We start from the raw sequence: 26,986 nt of genomic DNA, 5'->3' as shown, positions 1-26,986 counted from the left end.
GCTTGCTCCAGTGGTTCATCCCACTCCCTGTCAGAAATGTATGCGAGACGTGTGGGTGAGGTCAGATCTTTTATTGGACCCACTTCTGTCGGTGAGAGAGACGCTGCACGCCACTCTTAAGCTGCTCTCACAAAAACAGAAGTGGGTCCAATAAAAGAGATGAGCTCACCCGCCTCGTCTCTAATACCCTGTGAACAACACGGCACCCAGACATGCACGCCTCATTTCCCGTCTGAATCCGCTCGGGTCTCACCTCTTGGACTGCAGTGTAATTTGTTAGGCCTCTTTCCCTCAGAGAAAAGAGCCTGTTAGTACCTGAAGATACTTATACATTGTAATAATCCAGTCACTTCTCAGCCTTCTCTTGGAGGAGCTAAACAGATCCAGCTGTAAGTCTCTCGCTGTCGGGCATTTTCGCCAGCCCTCAAATAATTCTTGTGGCTCATTTGTTCCCTCTCCTATTTTTCAACATTCTTTATAAAATGGAGCCCAGAACCCGAAGCAGGATTTTAGTATTAGTCTCACCAATATCGTACACAAAATCACCTCCCTGCTGCTCACGAATTCCCTGTCCGTGCATCCAAGGATCACATAAGAACAGCCAGACTGGGTCAGAGCACAGGTCCACCTAGCCCAGCGTCCTGTCTGCCGACAGTGGCCAATGCCAGGGGCCCCAGAGGCAATGACCAGAGCAGGGAATCATCAAGTGATCCCTCCCCTGTCACCCAATCCCAGCTTCTGGCAAACAGAGGCTTGGGACGCCACCCCTGCCCATCCTGGCTAATAGCCATTGATGGACCTACCCTCCATGAATTTATCTAGTTCTTTTTTGAGCCCTTTTTTGACACAGCATTGCACTGGGACCTCATATTGAGTTTTGTCCACTGTGACCCTAGATCCTGTGCAGAGTCGTTGCTTCCCAGAATACAGCACCCCCCCCCCGCAGGTCAGGCCTGCATCCTGTGATCCTAGATGTATAACTTCGCATTTGACAATAAACACATGGGTCTGAATGGGCCCAGCTTGCCAGGCAATCCAGATTGCGCTGTATGACTGTCCTGTCCTCATCCTTATTTACCTCTCTGCCAAGCTTTGCCATCCACGGATTTTATACACAGTGACTTTAGATTTTCTCCCAGGTCACTGATGACAGCATTGAACTGCATCAGTCCTAGAACCAGTCCCTGTGGAATCCAGTAGAAACAGCTCCATGTGATGATTCCCCATTGACAACTACTTTTGAGACCTATCAGCTAGCCAGTTCTTAATCTGTTTCGTGTGTCCTTTATTGATGTTGTATCGTGCTCATTTTTTAAGCAGAATGTCGTGTGGGTACTAAGTCAAAGGCCTTACAAAAAACTCTTAAATCTATTACAACTACAGTTACCTTTATCAACCAACCTTGTAATCACATCAAACAATGAAAGCAGGGTTGTTTGACAAGATCTGTTTTCTATAAAACCTTGTTGACTGGCATTAATTATATTCCTATCCTTTAATTCTTTATTGATTAAATCCTGTATCAGCTGATCCATTATTCTGCCCAGGATTGATGCCAGGCTAACTGGCCTCTAATTACCCAGGTCATCCTGCTTGCCCTTTTTGACTATTGGCACATTAGTACTCTTCCTGTCTCCTGCAATTTCCCTGCTACCCCCAAAATGAACATTAGCTGGCCAGAGATCTCCTTAGCCAGTTCCTTTAGGACTCTTGGGTGCAAGTTATCCTGCTGATTAAACAGTGTTCATTGCTAGCAGATGTCGCTTGTCATCCTCCTAAGTCACTAATGGATTGGAAAACACTTCATCATCCTCATGTGACCTGAATACAGCATCCTGCTTCTCTCCAAATGTAGAACAGAACTATCTGTTGAAATCTTCTTTCTTTTCTGCATTGTTCTAAACCATTTTGATTTTGTATGGCAGAGATGAAGTTGCCGTCTTCCCATCACAGCCTACAAACTCACAAGATGCCAGGTGACCAGTGCTGGAGGAGAGTGGGGAGCACCGACACATCAAGTAACAGAGTCCAATCCAAAGGGGACTGTTCTTTCCCAGTGAGGATGATCATTCCTTTGTCACACCCCTCAACACAAACAGCTCAGCAGGGCGGGGCCCTCTGCAGTCACATGTGTAGTATTTATAGTACAAAGGACTCTGAATTCATGTGTTCTCACTCAAACCCACACAAAGCTGGACTGGGGAGGGCCTGCGTGACGTTCCCTACAACACCAGCATTCTTCTTTTGCCTGACTCATTATGGTAATTTCACTTCATCCGGACAATTCTTTCTGCTTCCGACACACAGAGCTCCTCTTTTCACATCACAGACAGCACAGCTGGGAGGGGGACAGACACATGCCTAAGGACTGCTGGAAACCCTGCCGTGGACGTTGGGATTTCTCACATCGGAGATGGGATCCAAAACTTGGGAGAAGAAAATCAAGAAAGTAGGAAACAGCGCCAGAATGACTTCCTGCCAAGCGGGGGAAGCAAAGACCTGCCATAAATTACATGGGGAACAAGGGACATGGAGCCTGGCATTCTTGGGAGAAGGGAAGGGGCGACTCTGGTGGAGAGGCACGGCTGAGATCAGACAAGTCTGTGAGTGGGAAGCGTACCCATCCACTGAGTGGAAAAGGACAATAGCGATGCCCTGCTAGAGACACACTGGGTGGGGAGCACGTGCCATGCACGAGCAATGCAACTCGAACCCAAATGAGGGAGCAAGTTGGTAACACTGCACAGGGGAAGGCTGCCAGCCCCTCAAGACTGGCCCTCTGCTTACCCAGGAGAGCCAGTGTCACCATAAACCAGCTCGCTGGGAATACACAGGAGCAGGCTGTTGGAGAGGGAAGCGGACGGAATATGCAGGTAGTCAGGTAACACTCAGCTGCGGGCTTGAGGAGCTCCAGAGACACAAAGGGTCTGTCTGCCCTGCAATGAGACCCCTGTGGCTGGCCCGTACCAGCTTCCTTGGGCTTGTGGGGCTCAGGCCCAGGGGCTGTTTAACTGTGGTGTGGACTTTCGGGCCTGGACTGCAGCCCGAGCTCTGGGACCCTCCCACCTTGCAGGGTCCTACGGCCCCGACTCCAGCCCAAACCTCTTCTCTGCAGTTACAGAGCCCCTTAGGCCAGGTGAGCTGGCACGGCCAGCTGCGGGTGGCTACTTGCAGTGTAGACGTACCCAACGAGAACATGACGCTCCTTGGGATGCAGGGCTCTGATACACGTCACTCTGCTCTTTTTACTGGCAGCGCCAATGGGAATTGGACCAGGCCCACTGCACTGAGCACAACTCCCATTGCATGGCTCCCAGGGAGGTCACAGGGGATGTGGCAAGTGGACAGTGAGCTCTACGCTTTGGCCTGCATCTCTGCTAACCCAGGAGAGCCCTGCAGGGACCTCGCCTGCATCCAATGGCTGCCCCTCATTCATCCCTGGGTCCCTCACCCAGAGACACTGAAAGAGCCTGGTGCAGTGCATACACTGGACTGCTAACCCCAGTGCATTCTGGGACTCTACAGCACCTACCCCATAATTCTCAACTGTGTTACTGGGCACCGGACAATTCCCAATGGTGAGGCACTGCATTTTGGGATGGGTCCAAAGGACTGGCGAACTCAGTGCAGAGCAGTCCCTGTGGGAAGCAATGATCGTACATGGTACCAGCTCTGGACCTGACACACACCAGCTAGCAGATGTCGTAACCACTCATCATCACCCAGGCCTGAAGAACACCAGCGGCAGGTTGGCTCCAGGCCTTGTGCCTGTTACAACTCCAGGGGTCTGAAGCACTGGTTTCTTGCAACACTCGTTCACTTAGTGTATGCAGCCCTTGGTCTGATGTCAGCCAGGAAAACCCTGTGTATGAGCTGCTGCCTGCCAAAGTCCCACGAGTTAAAGCAGTCACAGCATCTTCTGTGCAAGCAACAGAGATACAAGTACCACCTACGATTAACCACAACATCAACTACCGACAGAGGACAGAGAGGGAGGGAAGTTTTGAACACACTCAACTTAACAATGCAATTTTTCTTTTATTGTTCTTATTAAAAAAGCACTCCTCAGAGGCGTGCAAGTGTCCAACACACGTCTGGCACATCGACATGGGCTGAGCTCCACACTCACCCCCAATGGGCTCTAAAACAGAAACATCCTTGAAAATTCAGCCCCTAAACCTGGGGTGGGATTTCAGCAGGGAAACCACAACACGGAATTTAAAGACACACCCCCCCAAAAAATAAACCCCAGATCGTCTATCACCCAAACCTGGAGCCATCCCCTGCTCTGCTGATATGTGCCAGAGAAAACGATTTTGGCATCTGCTGTTTTCTTTTGCAGAAGCTGGAAGCAGGAATGTCGGCTCTTATGGACACAGGTGGTAACAGCTCAAGCTACTGCTCTAAAGGCAGAGCACACGACACCTGGAGCCAGGTCCCACGCGTCAGTGTCCAGGGCTGCGAGGGCAGTTACAGTGGAGGCTGTGCAGCTCTCGGGGCTATGGCTAGGGCCTAGGACCTGCTCCGCTAGCTTTACTCCCCCAACACAGAGAGGACAAAAATAAAGCTTCCAACCACAGAAGAGCCGCCAGGTGAGAGGCCATTTGTTTTATAGATATTTGTATGTATATATATAGATATTTATATATACAGAGATAGATAGATAGAAGTGGGCGCTTCTTCTCTCATGTAAAAATCCAAAATACAGTTTTTACTATTAACAATCTGAAGTGTAAATGTACAAATTTTTACTGCTAAGCAAAAACAACCAAACCAAACCAAAAAACAACACAAAGAAAAGAAACACACACGGAGCAAGAGAAAGGAAAAGAGAAAGTTCGGCTTCTCCGTGGCTGGGTTGGGGGCGCCGAGGGGCCCTGCCACGCACACACAGAGCAGCAGGAGCGAACTGCATGGCAGAGACCACCAAGGGACCCAGCCCATCAGCGCCAGTTTGGGAAACTTGTATTTCTCTTTAAAAAACACCAAGTCCACCTCACTGGGGCGAGGGGGTATTCCCCGCCGCAAAACCACAATCCCTTCTACCTGCCGAGCGAGCCACCTGTTCCTGGGAGCATCGTGCAGCCCTGCCGCCCTGCCCCGTCGCCATGGCAAGGGCGAAGCACCTGTTGACCTTCGCAGACTGTTAGGACCTTGTGCAGGGCATGGCTGCCCCCCTCGCCTGGGGTGCAGAACGAAACACAATCTCACTTAGTGACTAGCTATTCTGTGACCACCCAGATCTCCTGCCTGCACTTCCAAGCCCTGGTGCCAGTCTAGCCTCTCTGGCCGGTCGGATGACAACCACAGCACAGGGGTCGACACTGCTCAGCCCCCGAAGGCTGCCAACCTGGAGGAGCACTATACTGGGTGGCTAGAATCTAAAGCAGATTTCAAAACACCTCATTAAGCACACACACAAATGAAATCCTCACAGTGTCGGGGGAAGCAAACATGGACCGAAGGGTGGTTAGAGCTTTCAATGTCTGTGCAAAGCAAGGAGGCTGGTGGCTGGATTTCCCTTTGCAGCATGTTCTTGAACTCAGCCTTAGGACACAGCAGGGTCCTTAGGTTTGGACTGCTCAGTCCCCGACAGGAGAGGGATGGTGGGGTCTTCGGAGTACTCCTCGCCATCGGTGAAATATGGCCCTTCCCCCAGCTCAAAGAAGATGGGCAGGTCTCCGCTCCCCATGTCGACAGCGCTCGAGTCCACCAGAAAGAGGGGCTGAGCTGTGTAATGCACCAGCTGCTTTCCTGCAAGAAGACGGCTAGCGTTAGGAGGGGGGATCTCAGGGCGGGAGGGAGGAGGGACTTGCAGGCCCAAGGCCAAACACTGTGGGGGAGGAGACATTCTAGTAGCCTCTTAGCAAAGAGCTGAGCACCGGGAGCACAGCATGAATGGGCTTTACCAACAGTCCCCCAAGAGGCAGCTCAGGGACACCCCCCTGTTACAGCTGGGACCCGGGCACACGGCCACTCAGCACGTCTCTGGCCGAGTGTGAATTAATGTGGAGGAGGGCCTGGTTCCCAGCTCAGACCCTAGAGCATGCTGTCTCTGGACTGGGGAGTAGGCATGCCAAGCATCTCCCAGAACACAGGGGGCTCATGGGCCTCGCCTTTCAGCAGTGTGAGCAGCACACAGAGGGGAATGCCGGTGGGGCTGGCGTGTCAGCAGGTAGCGAGCCAGGACCTGTCTCGCTTGTGCCATCAGAGGCCAGGAGAGGAGAGCTCCAGCTTCTGGGGAAAGGAAAGGGTGCACATGGCAAGCTCAGAAGGAAGCAGCCCTGCAGTCACAGGACAAGAGTCACCTGCAAGATTTAAAATGGGGAGAGAGATGGGAACTGGTTGGTGAAAACTCCTTGATGCCCCCTCAGAACCCACAGGTTTTCAGCTGAAGGGTACACACCTCCAGGGAAACATCCCCTGGCCCAGCTTGGGAAAGGGAAGGGGGATGCACAGGTTACCACCAGAGGCTGCATGCCCAGCTGGGGTGGTGGTGGTGAGAGGAGAGCCAAAAGCACTAAGAGTTACCGTCTTGGGGGCACAGGCCCCTGGGGAATACGGAGAATCAAGGGAGAGCCCCCGCCTAGATGTCTGGGGCCCCCACCAAGAATCCCAAGCCGCGCAGTGACAATATGCACACCTAGATTTAATCATCAGTGTTTCTTTGAGAGAAGAAAGAGAATTGCTGCTGCCTGGAGAGATCCTGCCACGGGGCCTTGAGCCCTCTGCTCACAGGTCACTAATGGGAGGGGCCTTCTTACCCATGTCTGTTGTGCTGGCTTCTGTCTCAGCAGGTTTCTGCTGTTCCTGGGACGAGAGGAGATCCTGGATCTGTAGGGAGACAAGTTGGGCTGCTAAGTGCACCGCACAAGTCAAACTCCTTTGCACAGGGAGCCGGGAGAGGGAAGGGGCCCCTGGCTACCTCAGGATAAATGCACAAACAGCTGTGGTTTGTAATCCGGAAGTGCCAGCAGGCGGGAGACGGGCATCAGCATTCAGAAGACTAAAATACACCGGGGACCTAGGGAATATCATCAGGGAGCTACTGCAGGCTCTGGTGGAGTCTGTTCAGCCTGCTCCAGTCTCCTGATGACCAAGGCTGCCTTGTAGAACTGCAAGGACCAGCTCTGCTTTTCATACAGGTGTGGTGCTGCAGTGCTCCCCTGGGTCTGAGCAGGGAGCCACATTGCATGCTGGGATCTGTAGTCTCCAGGGGCAGCCCTCAGAACATGCTTGCAACAGAACATGTTTTATGCAAAGTCTTATTGTTACCAGTACGAAAGGCAAGAGCACTCCTCATGTTGCTGGCTAATGGTCAGTGCGGCCTTTGGACACCTGCCCTGCAATAAGAACCAGACTGGACTGGGAAGGAGGAGAAGATTTGTAGGGTTGTAACAACAGGAGAGAAAGCCGTGGGAGATGGCAGAACGCCCTCGATGGTCCCAAACGTTCAAGTAACTGCCCCAGGGTGGTAAAGAAAACTGGGTCATTCTAAGGCTTGACACGTTCTCTGGGGGGGAATCACTACTAATCCCAGGACCAGACAGGCTGCTGTGTTTGGATCAGGGGTTCTTCAGCTTTTTCACAGTGTGGAAAACTGGTGAATGCAGGGACTGCCTCATGTGCCTGTCATGACTGCAGCAACTGCTTCCATGGAAAAGCCACCTTAGCTTAAATGTATATTTAGCTTCTTTTAACTCTATCTGGCAGCTGGCAGCCAGAAGAAGCTGGCCCCATGTGCACACACCCAGCTCTCTGGACTCAATCCCACCACACTTTGGGAACCTGTGCAGCTGAGTCTGTCCGCAGCACAGAGATGTAGAGCAGTGTTAAGGCAAAGTGAGGACAGGAGCAAATCAAATGTCCATCCCCGCGTCAGAGAAGAGAGAACTATGACATACACACTGCACATCAATCCGAACCACTTCGTTAGCTGAAGAGTTACGCTGTAAATTTTAGAGGAGCCCAGTTAAAAGCCCATCAAAAAATCTCACTTACAAATACGCGACAGCTTCCCTAAAAACCGAAAGGCTGGACAGCCTGGAAATGAACAGTTCAGGGATCCAACCCCACAGCCATATAATTCCTCACCATCCTGCCTGACTTGCCCTGCCCCCAAGAATCCTAGCCACATGCTGCCCTGGCCTCTGATCCCACCCGATCCAGGCCCCCACCTCTTTCTCTGCATAGCAGTCCTTGCAGCAGAGGCAGGACTCAACACAAGGTCCGTTTAAATAATTTACAGCATCAATGTTATAAACATGACCCAGGTCTTTGTAATCCTGCAACTCTCCCCCAGTAACACCCAGGGGCCCCGGTCCGAATCAGCCAGACACCTGGTGTTTGGGGTCAAGCCATTTTGGGGGTAGGAAACTAGGAAAATGTTCAGAGAGTGAATGATGGATATTTGTGAAATACCTTAATTGCAAAACCCCTTTTCTGAAGGTTACCAAACCTCCCAGACAAATTCTACCTGGCCTAGAAGAGCTCAGGGGATCTGGGCATTTTTTGGGGAAGTTGCCAGAAAGTTAAAAACGGATCTTATAGTTCTAAGTTGGGATCAGTCTGAACTATGGAGTGGCTACCACTGGCCCATTACATCCGGGTCAGCGTCTCTATAGCAGCATTGGGCCTGTGAGCATCTCAGGGCTGGGACCGGCCTGTTCCACACTGAGACAAGGGGCTGGGGGAACTATCTTCTAGTGGACCAGCTTCTACTGGGGAGAGAGACATGCCTTCGAGCTGCACAGAGCTCTTCTCCAGCACGGACACATTGCTGGTGCTGGGCAAGTACATACAATAATAAATAATACAATATGTCGTGGAAATCACTGGAGTTTGCCTTTCAAGGAAACCTCTTCTGAAGGTTTACAAAGAAGAAAGGAGGGTTTATGGAAACCACATGCCGTTCTATAGGCTTCAGTGCAACTCCGTGCTGAGGGAGCAGGGCCTGCATGAGAGATGAAATCTCAGCACCTACTTAGCGCAGCATGAATGATGAGGCAGATCTGCTCCCTGAATGAATTATTCAGAGGCAGCCTTGGTGCTAACGGGATGATTTCCGCCTGGTGGCGCCGCAAGCCCTCCCAGGGCTGAGAGAGACTCTCCCCCACATTGTGGCCCCTCCACGCTGGAGCTGGCCTGGACTCCCTTCAGAGCCTCTCAGGGCCTTCCTTTCACCAGGTGCAGGGGCTGCTGCTGAACAGCCTGAGGCACTTTGTTCTGGCAGCTGTGTGTGCATGGAGGGATGTTTAACAGCTACTCACACTCGCAAGGCTGCTGTCCAGGTCAGGAAGGTTCATGTCTGTAACCGTCATTGAAGGGCTAAACAGCTGCCAAAGGAAAGAATGATTAGTGCAGGGAAGGAAAACACCCCAGACATGCTGTGGAAATTCCGTGGCTGCTGCCCTGACGCACATGGTACCGCGGCCCACAGCTCGGTCCCTGCTCCGGGAGGGAGGGTTTGAGATACTCACATCCAGCAGAGCACTAGTGTCTACACTGAAGCCGTGCGTGGTCAGCATGGTTTGGAGGTTATCCAGGTTGGAATCAATGGTATCCAGATGGTCATTTAGCTCATTCCTGCGTCACAGAAAGGAGAACACAGACCAGGTCAAGGTTAGCAGACTTCTTCTGGGCTCACACAGGGGACTCTCTCACCCCAGAAACAAAAACTCTATGAAAACTGAGCAGGAAAGCAGAGTTTGGACTCCTGGCTAATTACACACATGTGCCAGCCTCCAATTCTGTCCTGGCCAGTGAGCTAGCTGATACACCACCGGAACAAGGCTCTCCCCCTCTCTCATTCAACCATCTTGCCTGAACCTTGAGATGTCACCAGGCCTGTTCCTGCTGAGAGGGGTACGGGTCAGCAACTGGGATGAGGAAGAAACAGTGGGTGTCTTATGACAACACATATGGTTAATATTCCCAGAATGCACCAGGACTCCTAACACCATTTAGGACAGGGCCTCACTATACTCGGCACCTCTACAGACGCATGCTTTGGACTCGTTCTTTGGCCCAGGTACCTCAGTATTGTCAGAGTCCTGCCATAGCTGATATGGGGCAAGTCGAGGGTAAAACCACTGCTGACATCAATCTGGGGGAAAGTGGTTCCAAGAGCCCTCTACCGGTCCGATAAAAGCCCTGACCGCGGAACGGCCTCTGGAAAAGTCTCATTCCATCATCACAAAAGCTACTTATTTGCCCCATGACACTGAAGGTAACTGGAGTCATTCCCACTCATCTGGGAAAGCAAATGTCTCAGCCTGTGTGCACCTCTGCATGGCTACCAGGCAGGTAGGGATGGATGTATACGTACAATGTGTTCAGCACAAGGTTACCACTGAAACCATACCAGGATCATAAGCTAACAGCAACAGCTCAGGATAACCGCTCAGTGCCAACCAGGCCAGGCGGACTGAGTGACAAACATGGCTGACTCTCTGGGCCCTGACTTGGGGGGCCCAAGTCACTCCTAGGAGGTAGGTTGTCCTGGGAGGACTAGAGTTGAACTGACACAGACCTGGGTCTGGTAGATTTTGCTGATCGTTACCTGGATAGCAAAAAGATAATAATCAAAGCTAAACTGGGAACAAAGGAGTAGGGGAGCTGGCTTCAATTCCTGAACATCTCCTGGGGCGGCTTCTTATTCTTGTTCCTTGATGTTCCTATCATTGATGTTCCTGGTGTTCTAGAGCAGCCGGAGCAAACAGATGGCATAAATCTGAATGTTTCCCAGACGCCTGGGTGCAGACTGGGATCACCGTCTCTAAGAAATACTCACAAACGAGACAATCCGCAACCTGACTCCTCTTCTCAGGGCTTGTGCCTTGGGAACACTGGGCTGTGCAAAAGCCCACTGAAGTTAGTGGAGTTCAACAGCAGTAGATGTGGCCCATCGTATCTTCATCTGTGGGCCACAGAAACCCAGAGCGTGAGCTTCCTTCCCAAGTGGACGGCACTCCATGTTGGGAGGGACGCATGGTGCTATTACGGCTCCTTGCACCAAGTAGCTGTATTTTGGGTTGATTCCTAGCCACACGCTGCTTGGAACCCAAGAAAAGCAAGGCCTGCCTGTTCAGGAGAGCCCTCCAAAAGTCTGCAAGGGAAGTCTCAGCTCTAGCATGCCGGAAGCAGACTTGAACATGTGGCTCCAGGTTCAATGAGCACCGCAGTCTCTTTCGTCCTGTGAGGAATCTCACCAGTTCCTGGAGATGGTGACGGACGAGGACTGAAAATGTGTGGTGGGTCATTAAACTTTCAGGTGTCTTTAGCCCAGGGGTTCTGACAACATGGAGCCAGTGCTTGTCTGGAGCTCATCTAAGGAGATGCACTCCTGGTGAATGAAGAGGAAGACAGCAGAGGAACACATATATATTGGGATAGTGCAAAGCAAACTCAGAAGGAGCAGTCATCAGTCACCTGCTCCACAGTGCCTGTGTCGGCAGCATGATGCTGTAAATGCCACGGAAAAGAGAGCGAAAAACTACACAACAGCTACTTCTCCCTTCTCTCTGGAAACCTACACCTGGCTAGGGTTTGTTTCTCCAACTCCTGTGCCCAGGAGTGTGCTGCAGAACAGAATACCTCCTTGTCCACTCCTAATATCTTTACAATTACCTCCCTTCAAGGAAAATAATGCTTCAAAGCTCTTGCAGCTAGAGTATCACCTGCTTGCAAAGAATGGTGACACAAACCACAGAACCAAGACTGAGGAGGACTTGTGGCACCTCAGAGACTAACAAATTTATTTGAGCACAAGCTTTCGTGGGCTAAAGCCCACTTCATCAGATGCATGCAGTGGGAAATACAGGAGGAAGATAGATAGATATATATACACACACACACACACACACAGAGAACGAGAAAAAATGGGTGTTGCCATACCAACTCTTAACGAGACCAATCGATTAAAGTGGGCTATTATCAGCAGGAGAAAAAAAACTTTTCTAGTGATAATCAGGATGGTCCATTTCAAACAGTTGACAAGAAGGTGTGAGTAACAGTAGGGGGAAAATTAGCATGGGGAAATAGTTTTTAGTTAGTGTAATAACTCATCCACTCCCAGTCTTTATTCAAGCCTAATTTAATGGTGTCCAGTTTGCAGATTAATTCCAGTTCTGCTGTTTCTCGTTGGAGTCTGTTTCTGAAGTTTTGTTCTTGAATAATTGTGACTTTCAGGTCTGTAATTGAGTGTCCAGGGAGGCTGAAGTGTTCTCCGACTGGTTTTTGAACGTTATAATTCTTGACGTCTGATTTGTGTCCATTTATTCTTTTGCACAGAGACAGTCCGGTTTGGCCAATGTACATGGCAGAGGGGCATTGCTGGCATATATTACATTGGTAGATGTGCAGGTGAACAAGCTTCTGAACGTGGCTGATGTGATTAGGTCCTATGATGGTGTCCCTTGAATAGATATGTGGACAGAGCTGGCAACGGGCTTTGTTGCAAGGATAGGTTCCTGGGTTAGTGTTTTTGTTGTGTGGTTGCTGGTGAGTATTTGCTTCAGGTTGGGGGCTGTCTGTAAGCAAGGACTGGCCTGGCTCCCAAGATCTGTGAGAGTGATGGGTCGTCCTTCAGGATAGGTTATAGATCCTTGATGATGCGCTGGAGAGATTTCAGTTGGGGGCGAAGGTGATGGCTAGTGGCATTCTGTTACTTTCTTTGTTGGGCCTGTCCTGTAGTAGATGACTTCTGGGTACTCTTCTGGCTCTGTCAATCTGTTTCTTCACTTCGACAGGCTAATTTCCCCCCTACTGTTACTCACACCTTCTTGTCAACTGTTTGAAATGGGCCATCCTGATTATCACTACAAACATTTTTTTTCTCCTGCTGATAATAACCCACCTTAATCGATTGGTCTAATTAAGAGTTGGTATGGCAACACCCATTTTTTCACGTTCTCTGTATATATCTATATAGATATATCTATATCTTCCTACTGTATTTTCCACTGCATGCATCTGATGAAGTGGGCTTTAGCCCACGAAAGCTCTTATGCTCAAATAAATTTGTTAGTCTCTAAGGTGCCACAAGTACTCCTCATTCTTTCTGCTGATACAGACTAACCCAAATAACCCAGCTAAGAAAATCTACCTGCAGAAATGATTATGCTGTCAGAATAACCACAGGCACTGACTGTAGGAACACTGCGAGGGGACGCAGGAAAAGCAGGGCACAGACAAGGACCAAGAACACATTCCTCTCTTAGTTTCCCTGTGTATACAACCAGGAGTCGCAAAGAGATTTTGCAGTTCTTCCAAGGCCCAGGCTCTGCAAATGCTCCACAGATAAGTCACTTACCTGTGTATGTTCCCCAAAGATCGTACTCTGCACAGATTTCCAGCCCAGTCCTGAGACCTTCAGTACGTAGTACCGGGAAAGTACTGCAGGATTTGAGGTATTTCCAGCAACCCCAGTTGGAAAGCAGCTTTGACTAGCATGGACTGGGGATGCCAAGAGTCACAAAGTGAGGATGGAATGAAGCTAACTATGACATTTGAACACAGCTAGTCTCTTTACTGCCAGGGGTCTTGGAGGGCAGACACACAGAGCAAGGAGTTGACCACGATCACACAACAAGTCAGTGGCAAAGCTAGGATTAGAATATTCAGGAGTTTCAAACAATTTCCAAACCCTTCCAAAGCAGCTTCTTAAAACCTCCCTGCAGCTCTTGGAGGAGAGAAAGGAATTCTGGCCCAGTGTTTTCTAACCTTGGTGATACTGCCTGGTTCCTAACATTGCTGACAGGTAAACCCCTCTTCCTGAACTCAGGCTCTAAGGTCGCTGAACTACACTCTCAAGCTGTCTCTGCCGCCAAATGCTCCGGGGCAGGGAGGGATAATGCGCAATGCACTCATACTCTTCTTCAATGTACTCTGGGTGGGAGTAAGAGGAGTCCATGACGACGCTTGCCTCCAAGGAAGATCAGAGGGAGGGCTGCGTATGTGGCCCTGAGAAGGATGGAGCTTTAAAAGTCTAGTAAGGTTTGCCCTGGTGTCTCTGTATCTTGCCAACTCGAGAGGGATGGTCTGAGGGAACTCAAAAGAGGCAAGGGAGAGAGACACATGCTGACCTCTGAGTATGGGAGGAAGGTCAGAAGACTCCTTTGACAGTGCTGAAATGGGACTAGTTCCTGTTCATGTCGGATCCTCTGGCAAAGAGGGTTCCTGATCCACACACCTGGCAAAAAGAGCAGTGTGCACTCTTCCTGGAAACTGAAAGCCAGAAGTAGCTGTGAGACACAGCATCTGTCATCACCGCGAGCGCTGAGTGCCTGGAACTGCAGGATTGCTGAGTGGAGACAGGGAATTCTGACATGAGGCAGAACACCCTGGAGGCTCAGGCTGGAGGCCATCTGACCCAGTAGTAAGAGCTATGAAACAACAGCTGCATTTTTGGAGAATGAACCAGACTAATATACAGTAGGTTTGTCTGTCCCCAGGTACATGAATCACTGTGCAGAGAAAGCAGTTAAAAGCTAATGTAAAGAAGAAGGGGAATGATTTCAGTGATACAGATTTATAAGCTTAAATGAACCATCAGAGGTTTCTTGAATGAAAGCTCTGGATATGCTTCACCAGTCACATTCTCCATTCACACACACTTTATAAAACAGTGCATCTTCACTGGAACCACTGCTAGGAGTCTCTTGTCTCTTTCTGTTCTGACTGCCAACTCTCTCATAAGAATAACAAACCTTTGCTGTATACCACACCTCACTGCAGCGCCAGCTCCTTGGCTCCCAGGGGCAGCCTGGCAGATAGAACACATGCTCTCATGAGAGACCCTGGCTGTCTGATTTTCCATCTGAGGAAGCGATGTGGGTTAGCGCATGCAGTGTGGTCTCTCTTTGTGTGGGCTGCCTTATAGTCTGAGAAGTAGCTATGTAAAAATAGCACCTTCTTATTCAACAGATCTGCCCTCTGTGGGCAGGTACGCGCATTGATGCTGGTGGTTCTACAAACTACAACCTGCGGGCTGGATCCGGCCCACAGGATTGCCAGCCCCATGGCACCACAGGGCTAAGACGGGCTCCCTGCCTGCCCTGGCCCTGCGCCGCTCCTGGAAGTGGCTGGCACCATGTCCATGCAGCCCCTGGGGAAGGGGGGCAGAGGGCAGGCAGGGAGCCCACCTTAGCCCTGTTATGCATCGCTGCCACCCCGGAGCCGCTCCAGGTAAGCGGCACCGGACGGGAGCTTGCACCCCAAACCCCTGCAGCACCCCTCCTGCACCCCAACCCCCTGCTCTGAGCCCCCTCCTGTACTCTGCACCCCTCCCTGCCCTCCTGCCCTGAGCTCCCTCCCGCACTCCGCACCCCCTCCCACACCCTGCACTCCCTCCCGCACACCAACCTCCTGCCCCAGCCCTACATTCATGGACCTGCATGCAATTTCCCCACCCAGATATGACCCTTGGGCCAAAAAGTTTGCCAATCCCTGTTCTACATACTATAGGAGAGCAAGTTGGGTTTATGTTCTGCCTCATGCACTGTCAGATTATAGAGTCGTCTGTCTTGCTACTGATGTAGGAAGCAGACAGAACGCAGCTTGACTCAGTCCCCACGGTGAGTTTGCAGGGCTGGCAGGGAGAAAAAACCTTTTTTGACTTGTAAACTGAGCAAGTTTGGATATGGACATCCCTGGGAGACAATTAAACATGTCAGCCCATTATGACAGCATCATGATCACTCTTTTTTTGCACTACACCTAGACTTTTATATGTGTTGTGCTCAACGAGCAGGTCCCTAATTTGCTTGTGTCTGCCACAAGACAAGACACTGTTTACTGCCACTGTTTCCTTTAAGTTGTGTAGTCTACTGTAGTAATGGGAACACATTTGCTAACCATAGCAAGGCTTTCTAGTGGAGCTGTAAAGCTTCAATGCCTGGTGCCTAGGTTCTCCGTAAACCACAGCTAACACATACTGCTTTAGCAATGAGCAGCTCTTAAAGCCAGGAGCCAAATCTTAGCTTCACCTTTAGACATTTGCCTCCTTCCAAACTTTAATTCTACTAATTACAAGCTGTCATCTACATATATTTTATTGTTAATAGCTTAAAAGTAAGACTCTGTTTGGGCACTGCACATTTCAATACAGGCTGGTATCTCCAATGCTTTGAACTTAAGAACCAAGAGAAAAATATCTGCATTACTTCTGGTCACTACAACAATTTCCCTCGCAGATGTTCCGCTCGCAGTAAGACAGGACAGACTGTGGCAATCTGTCTAACGTCACACCAAGGAGACTGTATCTCTCTTGCATCTACCCTACGGTCTCACTAACAACGCACCTTGGTACATGGTGATGGCTGCAGCGGAGAGTTTCATTGTTCCTTCACTATTATATGAAATCATTCAAGCCCTGGGCTCACACTGGATTCCAGTGAAATGATTCATTCTTTGTATGACTGAGTTTCACACAGGCAAGAGATGCCAGCTTGGCAGCTGTCAGGAATCAGGTCCTGCAGCAGAGCCAGACTCTGGGCACTCTAACAAGCACGTTCGAGCTATACCAGGCTGCCCGATTGGTGGGAAGAGTCAGCAGACCAGCTCTTAAGCCCAGCAGCAGCACCAGTTTGGCAGCTGCTCAAAGCATTTGCTCATGGCTGCGATACCGCCATGCCTGCTTGTTTCCAGCCATCACTCCTGGCTTGGACCCAACCTTGCTGCTGTCTTGCCTCACTCCAGGTAACCTGGCTCTGACTCTAGGCCCCCATTCCTAACTTCCTAAGAGCCTTGACTCTGGCACCTGACCTCCCACTTCTGCTCCGACCTTGGGTTCCTATTCCTGGGTACCGATGACTGCTCCAACCCCAAGGAACGACCACCCATGTCCCAGGCCCCAAGAGCAGCCCTTAAGGCTGTCTCTGTCATCCACGAAGAGGTAAGGGCATCAGCAACATCAGTACAGGCTTCCCCGCACCAACCTGCCAAGACCACCCAGAGGGATGAGGAGGGGGGTTAGTCTCCACGGCCCATTCAATACTTAGGCTCTATGATGAGCTGGCCAACAAGGCTGCCATTTAGTGCCAAGTTTGGTAGTGTTTTTTTGTGATATGGACTCCAAAGAACTGCTTAAAAGCTAGTTACAGGGAAAGCTGACCTCAAAGCAAGGACAGCTCTCTGTTTAGCACGGTGTTCCCCTGCTTTCTTGCCCAGAATTGCAATGCCTAGGGACATCAGGCTATTGAAATGCTAACCCTTGCTGTGATCTGCAATGAAGTGAGGAAGAGGAAGAACTGGGGAAAAGACGAGTGACTTCTGACATCTGCGGGGTGCGAGTCAAACTGAAAAATACAAAGAGAAGAGGAATGCTAGATTCAAAAGACTCAGAATCAGACACTTTCAGGAATGAAACATTTGTTACTTTCAAAGACCAGAACAGTTAATCAACCATGCTCTAGTGCTTTAGCTAAAGTGGCATGCACCCAAGTTATCGCAGGGCTTTCCCGAGCAGCCCAGCAACTCCAAGGCTGAGACAAAACTGTTATTGATGATAAAAAACAAATATGAACATTCCCCGCAAAAGAAAGCCAGAGGACAGCACAATTCCATCACAGCCATGCTCAGTTAGAAGGCTCTCAGTCAGACAACTACTTCTGAAGTGGGTTTGCTGTACCTTAGGGGTGGCTAAGGGCTGAAGTGGGGAATTCTAACGCATGGATCACAGCGTTTGCCATCTTTCAGATGGACCTGCAACAACCCTGAGAACACAGGGCCCAGCGTGTGATGCTCCATTTTAATCTGAATGGATGGTTGCTTGGGCCAAGATGGGCTGTAGCCTCCCTGGGATATAGCTCGACATCGGGGTGGGCAAACTTTTTGGGCCGAGGGCCACATCTGGGTGGGGAAATTGTATGCAGGGCTGGGGCAGGGGTACGGGAGGGAGTGTGGTGTGCGGGAGCGGGGTGCGGTGTGCAGGAACAGGCTCAGGGCAAGGGATTGGGGCAGAGGAGGGGTGCGGGGTGTATGAGGGGGCTCAGGGAAGGGAGTTGGGGTGCAGGAGGGGTGCGGGGTACGACAGGGGGCTCAGGGCAGGGAGTTGGGGTGCATGGGGGTGCAGTGTGCAGCAGGGGGCTTAGGGCAGGGGGTTGGAGTGCACGGGGGTGCAGGGTGCAGCAGGGGGCTCAGGGCAGGGAGTTGGGGGGCGGGGTGCAGGCTCCGGCCCGGCACTGCTTACCTAAAGCGGCTCTGGGGCGGCAGCAGTACGCACCGGGGCCAGGGCAGGATCTCTGCATGCCTGCCCTGGCCCCACGCAACGCCGGGAAGTGGCCAGCACCACGACCCTGGCGGGGAGAAGGGGGAGGGGAAGGCGCACGGAACAGGGCTCTGCGCGCTGCCCTTGCCACACCTCCAGGCACCTCCCCCAAAGCTCCCATTGGCCACAGTTCCCTGTTCCTGGCCAATGGGAGCTGTGGGGGAGGGGGGGACAACGCACGGAGCCCTCTGCCCCCCTGCTCCCCGCCCCCGGGGCCCCAGGGATGTGGTACCAGCTGTTTCTGACAGTGGTGCAATCCCGCGGGCCGGATCCAAAGCCCTGAGGGGCCGGATCCGGTCTGTGGGCCGTAGTTTGCCCACCCCTGCTCTACATTAATGATACACATGGCAGCATCTTTCTCCATTCAAAAGGCTTTGCTCTGGAGAAGTTGCTTTTGTGGCCCTCAGCTGGGCTAAGTTTGGGCTGAACTTCACTCTCAGCTTTCTCTTTATAACATGCATCGCAGCGTAGTCACCGGCAGCTGAAACATGGAGATGTGACATTCTTGTTCTCTGGGGTGACCTGCAGATTTCTACAAGTGTGATCTCTCGTGGGTTGCCTGTATCAAGAAGAGGCATCGCATGCTGGGACCTACAGTCTTGTGGGCTGCACCTCTCTACTAAAGATGAGGGCAAATGAAACTTGCTCCATGAAACAGAAACTAGCTGCTGCTGTAGGATTCCTGGTAAGCTGCCACTGCCTTATTCAATGCAGGAGTCTGAACACCCCTGCTGTACATTAAGGTCTCCTATCATCACTGCACCTTTGCCTTGACACATGCATCTCAGTACAACATGCGAACTCTTGGGAGCTTAAGAGAAGCCTCATGGAAAGGGTGCTGAGCTACTGCCTACCCTTGGTATAATGCAGGCGTTTCACTCGTGCATGCAGCTGTTTTGGTCTCTCAGGCTGAGGAGTGAGCACGGAATGGTGAACTCTGCCCACAGGACAGGACTCCAGGAGAGATGGCGTCACTTAGCACAGCATATTGAGCAGACTCTGAAGTAGGGTCTGACCTCCCCCTGGGGACATGCTAAACATCGTGTGGCCCATTTAATGCAGCCCATTCCCAACATTTGAGTTAGCAGCTCACCCGTTTCTATTCAGAATCTCAACCTGACTCGGGCACTGGCTTCAACACCTTCCCGCTGGGCATCCTGGCCATTTGCTGGAACCCTACTGAGACTCTGCTCACACAGCCTGGCGGGGGCTTGTGTGTAATTCTGGTACTAGGGAAAATGAGGCTCAGGTCTTGGTCTCGGAAGAAAACTCATCTGTCTGAGGTTATATAGCTCCGAAATAACAGCAGATGAGGTGTCTACTTACGCAGAGGAACTCAAACGCATACAGGGTGCAGGGAGGCATGGGAGCAAAGGCAAATGCCATCCAAACCCAGATACGTGTGGGGACTGCAAAATAAATGGCCCTCCCCTTTAATTATTTATATGTAGCTTGTTGGCTCTTTGGGACAGACCGTCTCTATTTATCTGTGTCCAGCACAATGGGGCACTGGCCTAGGGCACTGCCACGTTATTGCATGAGAGACAGTATTATTATCTTGGTAATAATAGTAAGAGTATTATCATCTTAAAAAACGAACATGACAGACGAGTTCTGAGTGATGGGGTGCTCTGGGATTCTTCACTGGCTGGGAACTCTTACTGGCCAGATTCCTTCATTTTGTCATGCTCCCTAATGGAGCTTCCCAGATGCAAACAGATGAGGTGAGCCAAGCGTTACCTGCAGGTTAATAACAAGTCAGAAAGGGAGAGGCCTAGAGGAAGAGGCAGCACGTGTTCCTCACTCAAATAACCCTAGGACGGCTGCGTGTCTCACTTGCCACTGAGGCAGAGTTCAGAGATGCTCTGTGTTCTTTGCCTGCCCCTTCAGAGCCTGCAGCCAAGTCTCAATGAGTCAGAAGCACTCAGCAGCTGTCAATCTCACTGCATGTCTAGCTCTTTTAAATGGTCATTTACAGCTTCTGTTGAGCCACCTGTCTGTGCTTGAAGACAGCTGGAACTGCCCGTTCTCTTTTGTGCCTAAACGGGTTGCTGAGTCCCAACAAGGATTCTAACCTAGTGCTCCCTAGCGACAAGTCTGCCCTCAGGCCAAGAAGTGGGGGAAAGCCTGCGTTTTCTGACTCCTTGCGATGCAGATGGTCTGAACATGGGCCTCAGAGTTCCACAATGCAGCTAAGAGCCCCTACGTCCTTATTATGGGGCGGGGGGGAAAGGTGAGGCAGCCTTGAGGGACTACAGAGCCCAACACACAATGCTACATCTTGAGTTCAGCAGCTTTCCACTACTACTAGGACAGGACACTGGATGCTGGGGATGCTCATCTCCTGACATCCCCTCTCCATTACAGAGCGTGGCTGCAACCAGTTCCAATTCACACAAGTTAAGTGCAGCCCTTAGACTCCTGGCAAGTGGCCAATGTGATCCTCAACTGGGCAAAATATGGCTGCTCCTGTCCTGTCCAAAGATGGAAGAGCCCACAGAAAGCATTATACATTACTGAGGCATCTGTAGGCACTCCATAATGTAAGGCTGAGTTTGATGTTTCAGTGGAAGTTGCATTTTAATCTGCTACGAGTGAACATGAAAAGAAATGTGATCCCCGCTCACTCTTGGGGCCAGGAACATGTTCTGCGAAAGCTTGAAGTGAATCAGTTCTGTAGTTTAGGGGCTTGAATCACTTATAAACTAACCGTTTAAAAACCCGTAAAGCTGGTTTTGACCCTGTTTTGGATCCCTCCCACTTATAAACGACTTCATGTCACAGTTCAGACTTCCAGGAGACACCGATCTAAGCGAAATTACAAACTCTTCCTCTTACCAGACATCCATTGCTAAGGCTTTACCATTCACAGACCAAGACAGACTCAAATTAGTGATGCATACATTGGAGAGTTTGTAAGTATGTTTGCAGGTCAAAATTAAAGTTGTTATTGGGACTTGTTAATACAGTTGTTAACCAAGATCTGAACTGTGAGAATAAGAAAATATTTATTTAAATCACTGGAATCAGCAGCCTTAACTCTAAGCTAACATTTTCTTGGTGGGGAGTAATTATTACTAATGAAAGCAGAACATTTGATTGATTTGGCCTTGAACTGCCTGACACCTGCCCAAGTTGACACCAGTCAGAATGACATCAAGATTGCCAGTTTCAGAAGACACAGCAGGAACCAGATTCACAGGGAAACGTTTAGCAGTGTCAGAAAATGATTACAGAAACCCATGTGTCTCTTGTATGAACCCTGACAAGAAGTGATATGTATACGAACAACCTGTATGGCCTTGTGCTTCAAGCAGACAGCAGGACAGAAGTCTTCATAATTTCCAGTGTATAGGGTACACTGAATTTGGGTTGAACTCTGTGAGATAAAGACTCAGAACTTCCGATCTCCTGCTCTGGATAACATTACTCTTTTGTTGCTTAGCTGGCCCATCAGTATGTGCTGGCAGAACAATGCCTGGAGGAACAGGAGACCTGGGCATGTTCAAAGAATGGCTGGACAAGTAGGAAGGTTGCAGGTTCACAACCTGCTGGGGAAGTGATTACAGCTTCCGTGCTACCTCTGCACTCCACATACACCTTTACAACAACAATCAGATTCTTTAAGGTTTCTTTTTTGGGCCTCCCTCATGTGGATCTAAAATACACTGAAGACTTGAAAGCACTGAAGAACCCAGAGCTCATCAGGTGACTAGAAATGATGTCTCACCTCAGGAGAGTGAGTCCCCATGACAGACCTGGACTGAGAGCTCTCTACCACCCTCTGGTGCTCTGAAACCAAATTTACTTTTTCAAAATTGCAGGTTTCAGAGTAACAGCCGTGTTAGTCTGTATTCGCAAAAAGAAAAGGAGGACTTGTGGCACCTTAGAGACTAACCAATTTATCTGAGCATGAGCTTCGTGAGCTACAGCTCACTTCATCGGATGCATGCCGTGGAAACGACGGTTTCCACGGTATGCATCCGATGAAGTGAGCTGTAGCTCACGAAAGCTCATGCTCAAATAAATTGGTTAGTCTCTAAGGTGCCACAAGTCCTCCTTTTCTTTTTGTGAATACAGACTAACACGGCCGCTACTCTGAAACCGGTGTTAAGTTTGTGAACTCTGCTTGGTAATGCAGGCAGGGGACCCCAAAGCCCAGCGAACTCTTGCCTAGCAATGATCCATCTGCCACCGAGCCCAGCGTGTCTAGTGGCAACCTGAATCCAGGCGTGGTAATGAGGCTGAGTGAGGGGCTAGAACTGGCCACGCATGGAGCAAGAGGAGCAATCCTGAGTGGCTATGCAAGGCTCCTTCCTCTAGCCACACAAAGCGGAGTTGTGACAAGCAAAGGCAGGAGCACAGGGTACCACAGCAGCAGGTGCCACAGGGCAGCCCACTGCGCACAGCGGCTCTCCTCTTTATATGGAGGTAAAGCCCAGAGAGACTTCAGTTCCCACCATGCACTTCTCCATCTTGAGCTGAGTGGCAGGAAGCTCGCCCTGCGTGCCTCAGCAGGCTCCCAAGAGGAAGTGGGAGCTGCGATCTACCTGGTTCTCTGCAGCTGAGGTCCTGCGGCCCTATGCTGGGTCGTCTGAGCCCTGCTGGCTTTACAGTGGCTGACTTGTACCCTGTCGGAATGGGCAATCTGAACAAAATGATTTTATTTAGCTAAATAACTCTACCCCTTTTTCTCTGGCGTTCCTGGTACTTGTACCCCCTGCCTGCCAGGGGTCACGTCGCCTGCACTGGGGGTTAAATCACTGTGTGGGGCCAGGTGACGGCCTGAACTCACTGCCCCTAGAAGAGCGGCAATAGGAAAGAAAAATAAACTCCACGTTGGCTATTTGCACCCAGGACAGCAATGGGATCTGCAGGGCGCTCAGAGACATGGCACTGCTGGTTTTCAGGAAGCCGGTGACTAGCAATTTAAACACTTCACGAGTGGAGCTGTGATGTGGCCAGCTGGGCCCAGGCACCCGCCGGAGTCCTGGAACGGTACTTACTTGTCGAGGCAGGCAACGCTGAGGCACTTTTCTGGGGGCTGAGGCTGCGTGATGCTGTCGCTGGCAGCGGTGCTGGGTTCGTTCTCCTGGAGGATGGAGTCAATGAAGGTGGAGGGAGACAGAGGGGTTTCAACAGCAGGAGGGTTCCCAGGGCTGGCCTCCTCTATCTGGGGGCTGGGGGTGGGACTGGGGGGCTCTTCTTTGATACGAACCAGAGGGCTGCTCCTTGGAGAAAGAGAAAGAGAATGGTCACCAAGGCAGCAATGGTCTGCCAGTCTCTGCTCTCCGCATGGCATGCAGAGGAGTCCCAGGGCCAGACACTGCCTCCCTCAGAGAGCTGGTCCCTGAAACAGGATTAGCCAGAACTAGGGTGGTGAACTAAGGCAAAGTGTTTTCCGCTGGTTGTGCCCTAGAGCAAAGCCCTGGGCATCAGTGCCACAGGCTGCCAGGTGCTCTCTTTCCAACCCCTACAGCTGTGCCTCTGGTAAGTGTACCAGTCTAAGACCAGGCCTAAACAGATTTAGTCGCAGAATAATTATTTTGGTTAGGGCTGTGATTATTTTCATAAATAGTTTCATTGGTACGACCCCGAGCACATATGGAGTTACACCAGTATAAAGGTGCCATATACCAGAACGGTTTATTCTCCTTCCCTCTGGGAGTAAGCTATAGGGATCGTAGTGGTATGTGTAGCCAAGGCTTGAGATCCACTCTCTCCCTAACAGCACTGTCGTTGCTTCTTGGATTCTGTGTTTTTACGCGAGGGATGATGGCTTCTCTGACCAGCCCTAATTCCGCAGCTGGAAATCCCTTTCCCTCACTGACTGAATTAGGGTGTGAGTGGTTCAAGTGGCCGCTCTGGAAGGAACAGCAGCGAGAAAAGAACAAATAAAAGGCCAATTAGGCAAACATATGGTCTATATTTAAGGGTGAGCGCTCCTGGCGGAGGCAGGGTGACCAGATGTCCCGATTTTATAGGGACAGTCCCGATTTTGGGGCTTTTTCTTATATAGGTACCTACTACCCCCCACCGCCGTCCTGATTTTTCACACTTGCTGTCTGGTCACCCTCGGCGGAGGTGTATGCGAGACTATAAATAACATTTCTGTGCGATTCAGCACTGCAGGGGAGGTGCCAGCACCAAGAATACAAGAGATGAACAAAGGAGTCAGCAGAGGAACAGGTGCTAAAGCACGGAGGACATTTCTTGCTGGGGAAGCTCAGGCCCCTGACATCTCACTGGGCAGGGGTGGCAGGGAATAGCAGCTTAGAGGCTGAGCTACAAGGGAACAGGCATGGAGGCATACAGGACTAAGAGCTGCCTCGGACACCTGCAGGCAGCGCTCAGTGGAATCAGGGAGCATCATACACACAGAGCTCAGGTCGGGATTTGGCTGAGTATCCAGGATGACTCTTGTGTGCCTTGTGGCAGGAGACAGCCTGACTTTTCTGGGCTGGGACCGGCTGGAAGCTTCTTGCTGTCCAAGGTCAGATACATTTGCTTCAGGTTCTCAGCCTCCCTGTCCTCCTGTATGGTGATGACCCAGCCACTGTCTCTCCGAGGAGGAGGAGTAACTTGGGAAGAAAGGCAACTGCTTTTTAACCCACGCCCTCCTACGCTGGGGGCTTGGACTGCCAAGGTGAGTCTTTACCCTGTCCCCATAGTCAGGAGTGTCACGGAGTGTGGGGGAGTCCAGGCCCTGCCCCCCTCTTCCTGGGATTCACTGAGACTCTCAGCCAGCCAGTAAAACAGAAGGTTTATTGGACAACAGGAACACAGTCCACAACAGAGCTTGTGGGTACAACCAGGACTCCTCAATCACGTCCTTCTGGGGGAGCAGGGAGCTTAGACCCCAGCCCTGGGGTTCCCTGCGTTCCTCTCCCCAGCCCCAAACTGAAACTAAACCCACCCAGCAGGCTCTCTCCTGCAGCCTCTGTCCACATTCCTGGGCAGAGGTGTTACCTCCCCCTCCCCCTCCCCCTCCTGGCTCAGGTGACAGGCTCTCAGGTCTCCCATCTCCAGGGCACATTCCCAGGTCAACACTCCCCCCTCCCTGCTGCGTCACACCGTCACAAGGAGTGCTGCTGATTCGTGCACTCTAGTCACTGAGCAAGCACGTCAGTGCTTCCCAGAGGCCTGAGAGGACAGCCCGATAACTGTTCCAGAACAGCAGGGTTCAGGCTGCATCGACACTGCAGAGCTTATGCTGGCCTAGCCCCCTCGCAGAGCTGCTGCGTAGAGCGACACCTGGAGCTCTCCTGCCAGTGGAGGAACACCACCTCCCCAGACAACGTTAGCTATGCCGGCAGAAGCACTCTTCTGTCGCCACAGCGGCGTCTGCGCTGGCGGATTCGCCAACACAGCTGCAGTGCTAGAGGTTGTGGTTTTTCCCACCCTGGTCCGACACAGCTTTGCCAGCATAAATTTGAAGTGTGGACCAGGACTCTGATTAGATCAAGGAAACAGGAGTGACTTTGGCATCTTCCATTAATCAAACAAAAGACTGAAACTAAAACAAGAATCTGTGGGGCAAGCAGTGTCCTGAGTAAGAAAGGCCCGAAGCACCTGGTCCAACTCCCAGCAGGGTCAGTGGGAACAGGCTCGAAGGGAATGCCTCCCTAACACAGCAGCTCCAAGGGTGACACCGGTTTCTTGCTGCAACTCCCTACTGCGAGAGACCCACACCCGAGCTGGTGTTCCACAATCCAAACTCATGCTCTTCACACAGATACCTTTCATCGAGACTGCCACTGGGGGAAGCTGAGGGGCTGGACTGGGCTAGTTCCGTCACATCGGAGATAATGGGACCAGAGTTGGCTGAAGAATCCGGGGAGTACAGATTGGAGCCGCTGTATGCCGGGGAAGAAGCCTGAAATAACAATCAGAGCATTAGTGAAGTCATGTGACAGGCACACATGAATAGTCCCATTACCAGGCACGCAGCCTGTGAGAGGGAGGTGCAAGAATTGCCACTGTGTGTAAGAGTACAGAGAGCTCACAGCCGATTGTGAAGACCAAGGCGGGGGTCCTATCTCAATAAAAGCCCGTGCTGGCAGTCTCCAGCATTAAAAAATCAGGACGTTGCCCTAAAAATCATTAAACTGACTTAAAAATCACGAGATCTTTGATGCACACAACATGTTGGGTTCCTTCTGGAGTTTGGGCCTTTAGAGTTCACACATTTTCCAGTTTTTCTCTGCAGCCGAGAGAGCTAAAAGCTTCCTTTTATGTTTCGATGCCAGCTGAGATTCTCACATATTCACCTGCCTCAGGGAGTTGGGGCTTTAAGAAATATCAACTATTGTGAGTCTTGCCACCAAACTGTGAGATAGCAACACTGAAAGGCAATCCCATGGAAGGAGGGATTTACTAGTGAGGAGACTGAGTGAACCTGGATCCCCTCGCAAGTGCAGGAGTCTCAGCCAGGGAGTAAGGATGTAGGGGCTTTTTACTTAAGGCACCTTTTCAGCTGCTAAATAAACTCCGGATCAAATGATGGACCAAATTCTAGCTGCCTGGTGCACACAGGCACACCCCAAAAAACTGGCAGGCAGAGGGGGATCTGCGGCTTGTGTCCTAATTCAACAGCTCTGGCGCTTACCACACCTACCCTGAGATGACCCATGAGCCCACTAACTCTCCTCCTTCATATCCCTTCTTGAGACCCCAAAGAAATCAGCCACTGCATGGTGGCTAGGCTGCGGGCAGTTG

The 26,986-nt window shown here is 51.0% G+C and overlaps 1 protein-coding gene across 3 annotated transcripts in view; it reads right to left on the bottom strand.

Annotated features, from left to right (window-relative positions):
- Positions 1-4,018: 4,018 nt before the first annotated feature.
- Positions 4,019-26,986, bottom strand: part of HSF1 (heat shock transcription factor 1) — a 94,828-nt gene continuing 71,860 nt past the window's right edge. For 2 of the 3 annotated variants that reach the window (XM_078851386.1, XM_078851388.1), the window contains exons 8-14: positions 26,008-26,144; positions 23,275-23,499; positions 17,211-17,297; positions 9,480-9,585; positions 9,270-9,335; positions 6,765-6,834; positions 4,019-5,754 (exon numbers count right to left, since the gene is read on the bottom strand). In XM_078851386.1, coding sequence (XP_078707512.1) covers positions 5,549-5,754; positions 6,765-6,834; positions 9,270-9,335; positions 9,480-9,585; positions 17,211-17,297; positions 23,275-23,499; positions 26,008-26,144 — 897 coding nt within the window. In that variant the 3' untranslated portion in view covers positions 4,019-5,548. The remainder of the gene's footprint in view (positions 5,755-6,764; positions 6,835-9,269; positions 9,336-9,479; positions 9,586-17,210; positions 17,298-23,274; positions 23,500-26,007; positions 26,145-26,986) is intronic. The other variant, XM_078851387.1, reaches the window with a different exon arrangement.

This window comes from Lepidochelys kempii, chromosome 2 (genome assembly GCF_965140285.1).
Source record: "Lepidochelys kempii isolate rLepKem1 chromosome 2, rLepKem1.hap1, whole genome shotgun sequence".
NCBI classification, from domain to species: domain Eukaryota; kingdom Metazoa; phylum Chordata; order Testudines; family Cheloniidae; genus Lepidochelys; species Lepidochelys kempii.
The sequence above is the reverse complement of the archived record's forward strand: the minus strand, read 5'-3'. Positions and strand labels throughout refer to the sequence as shown.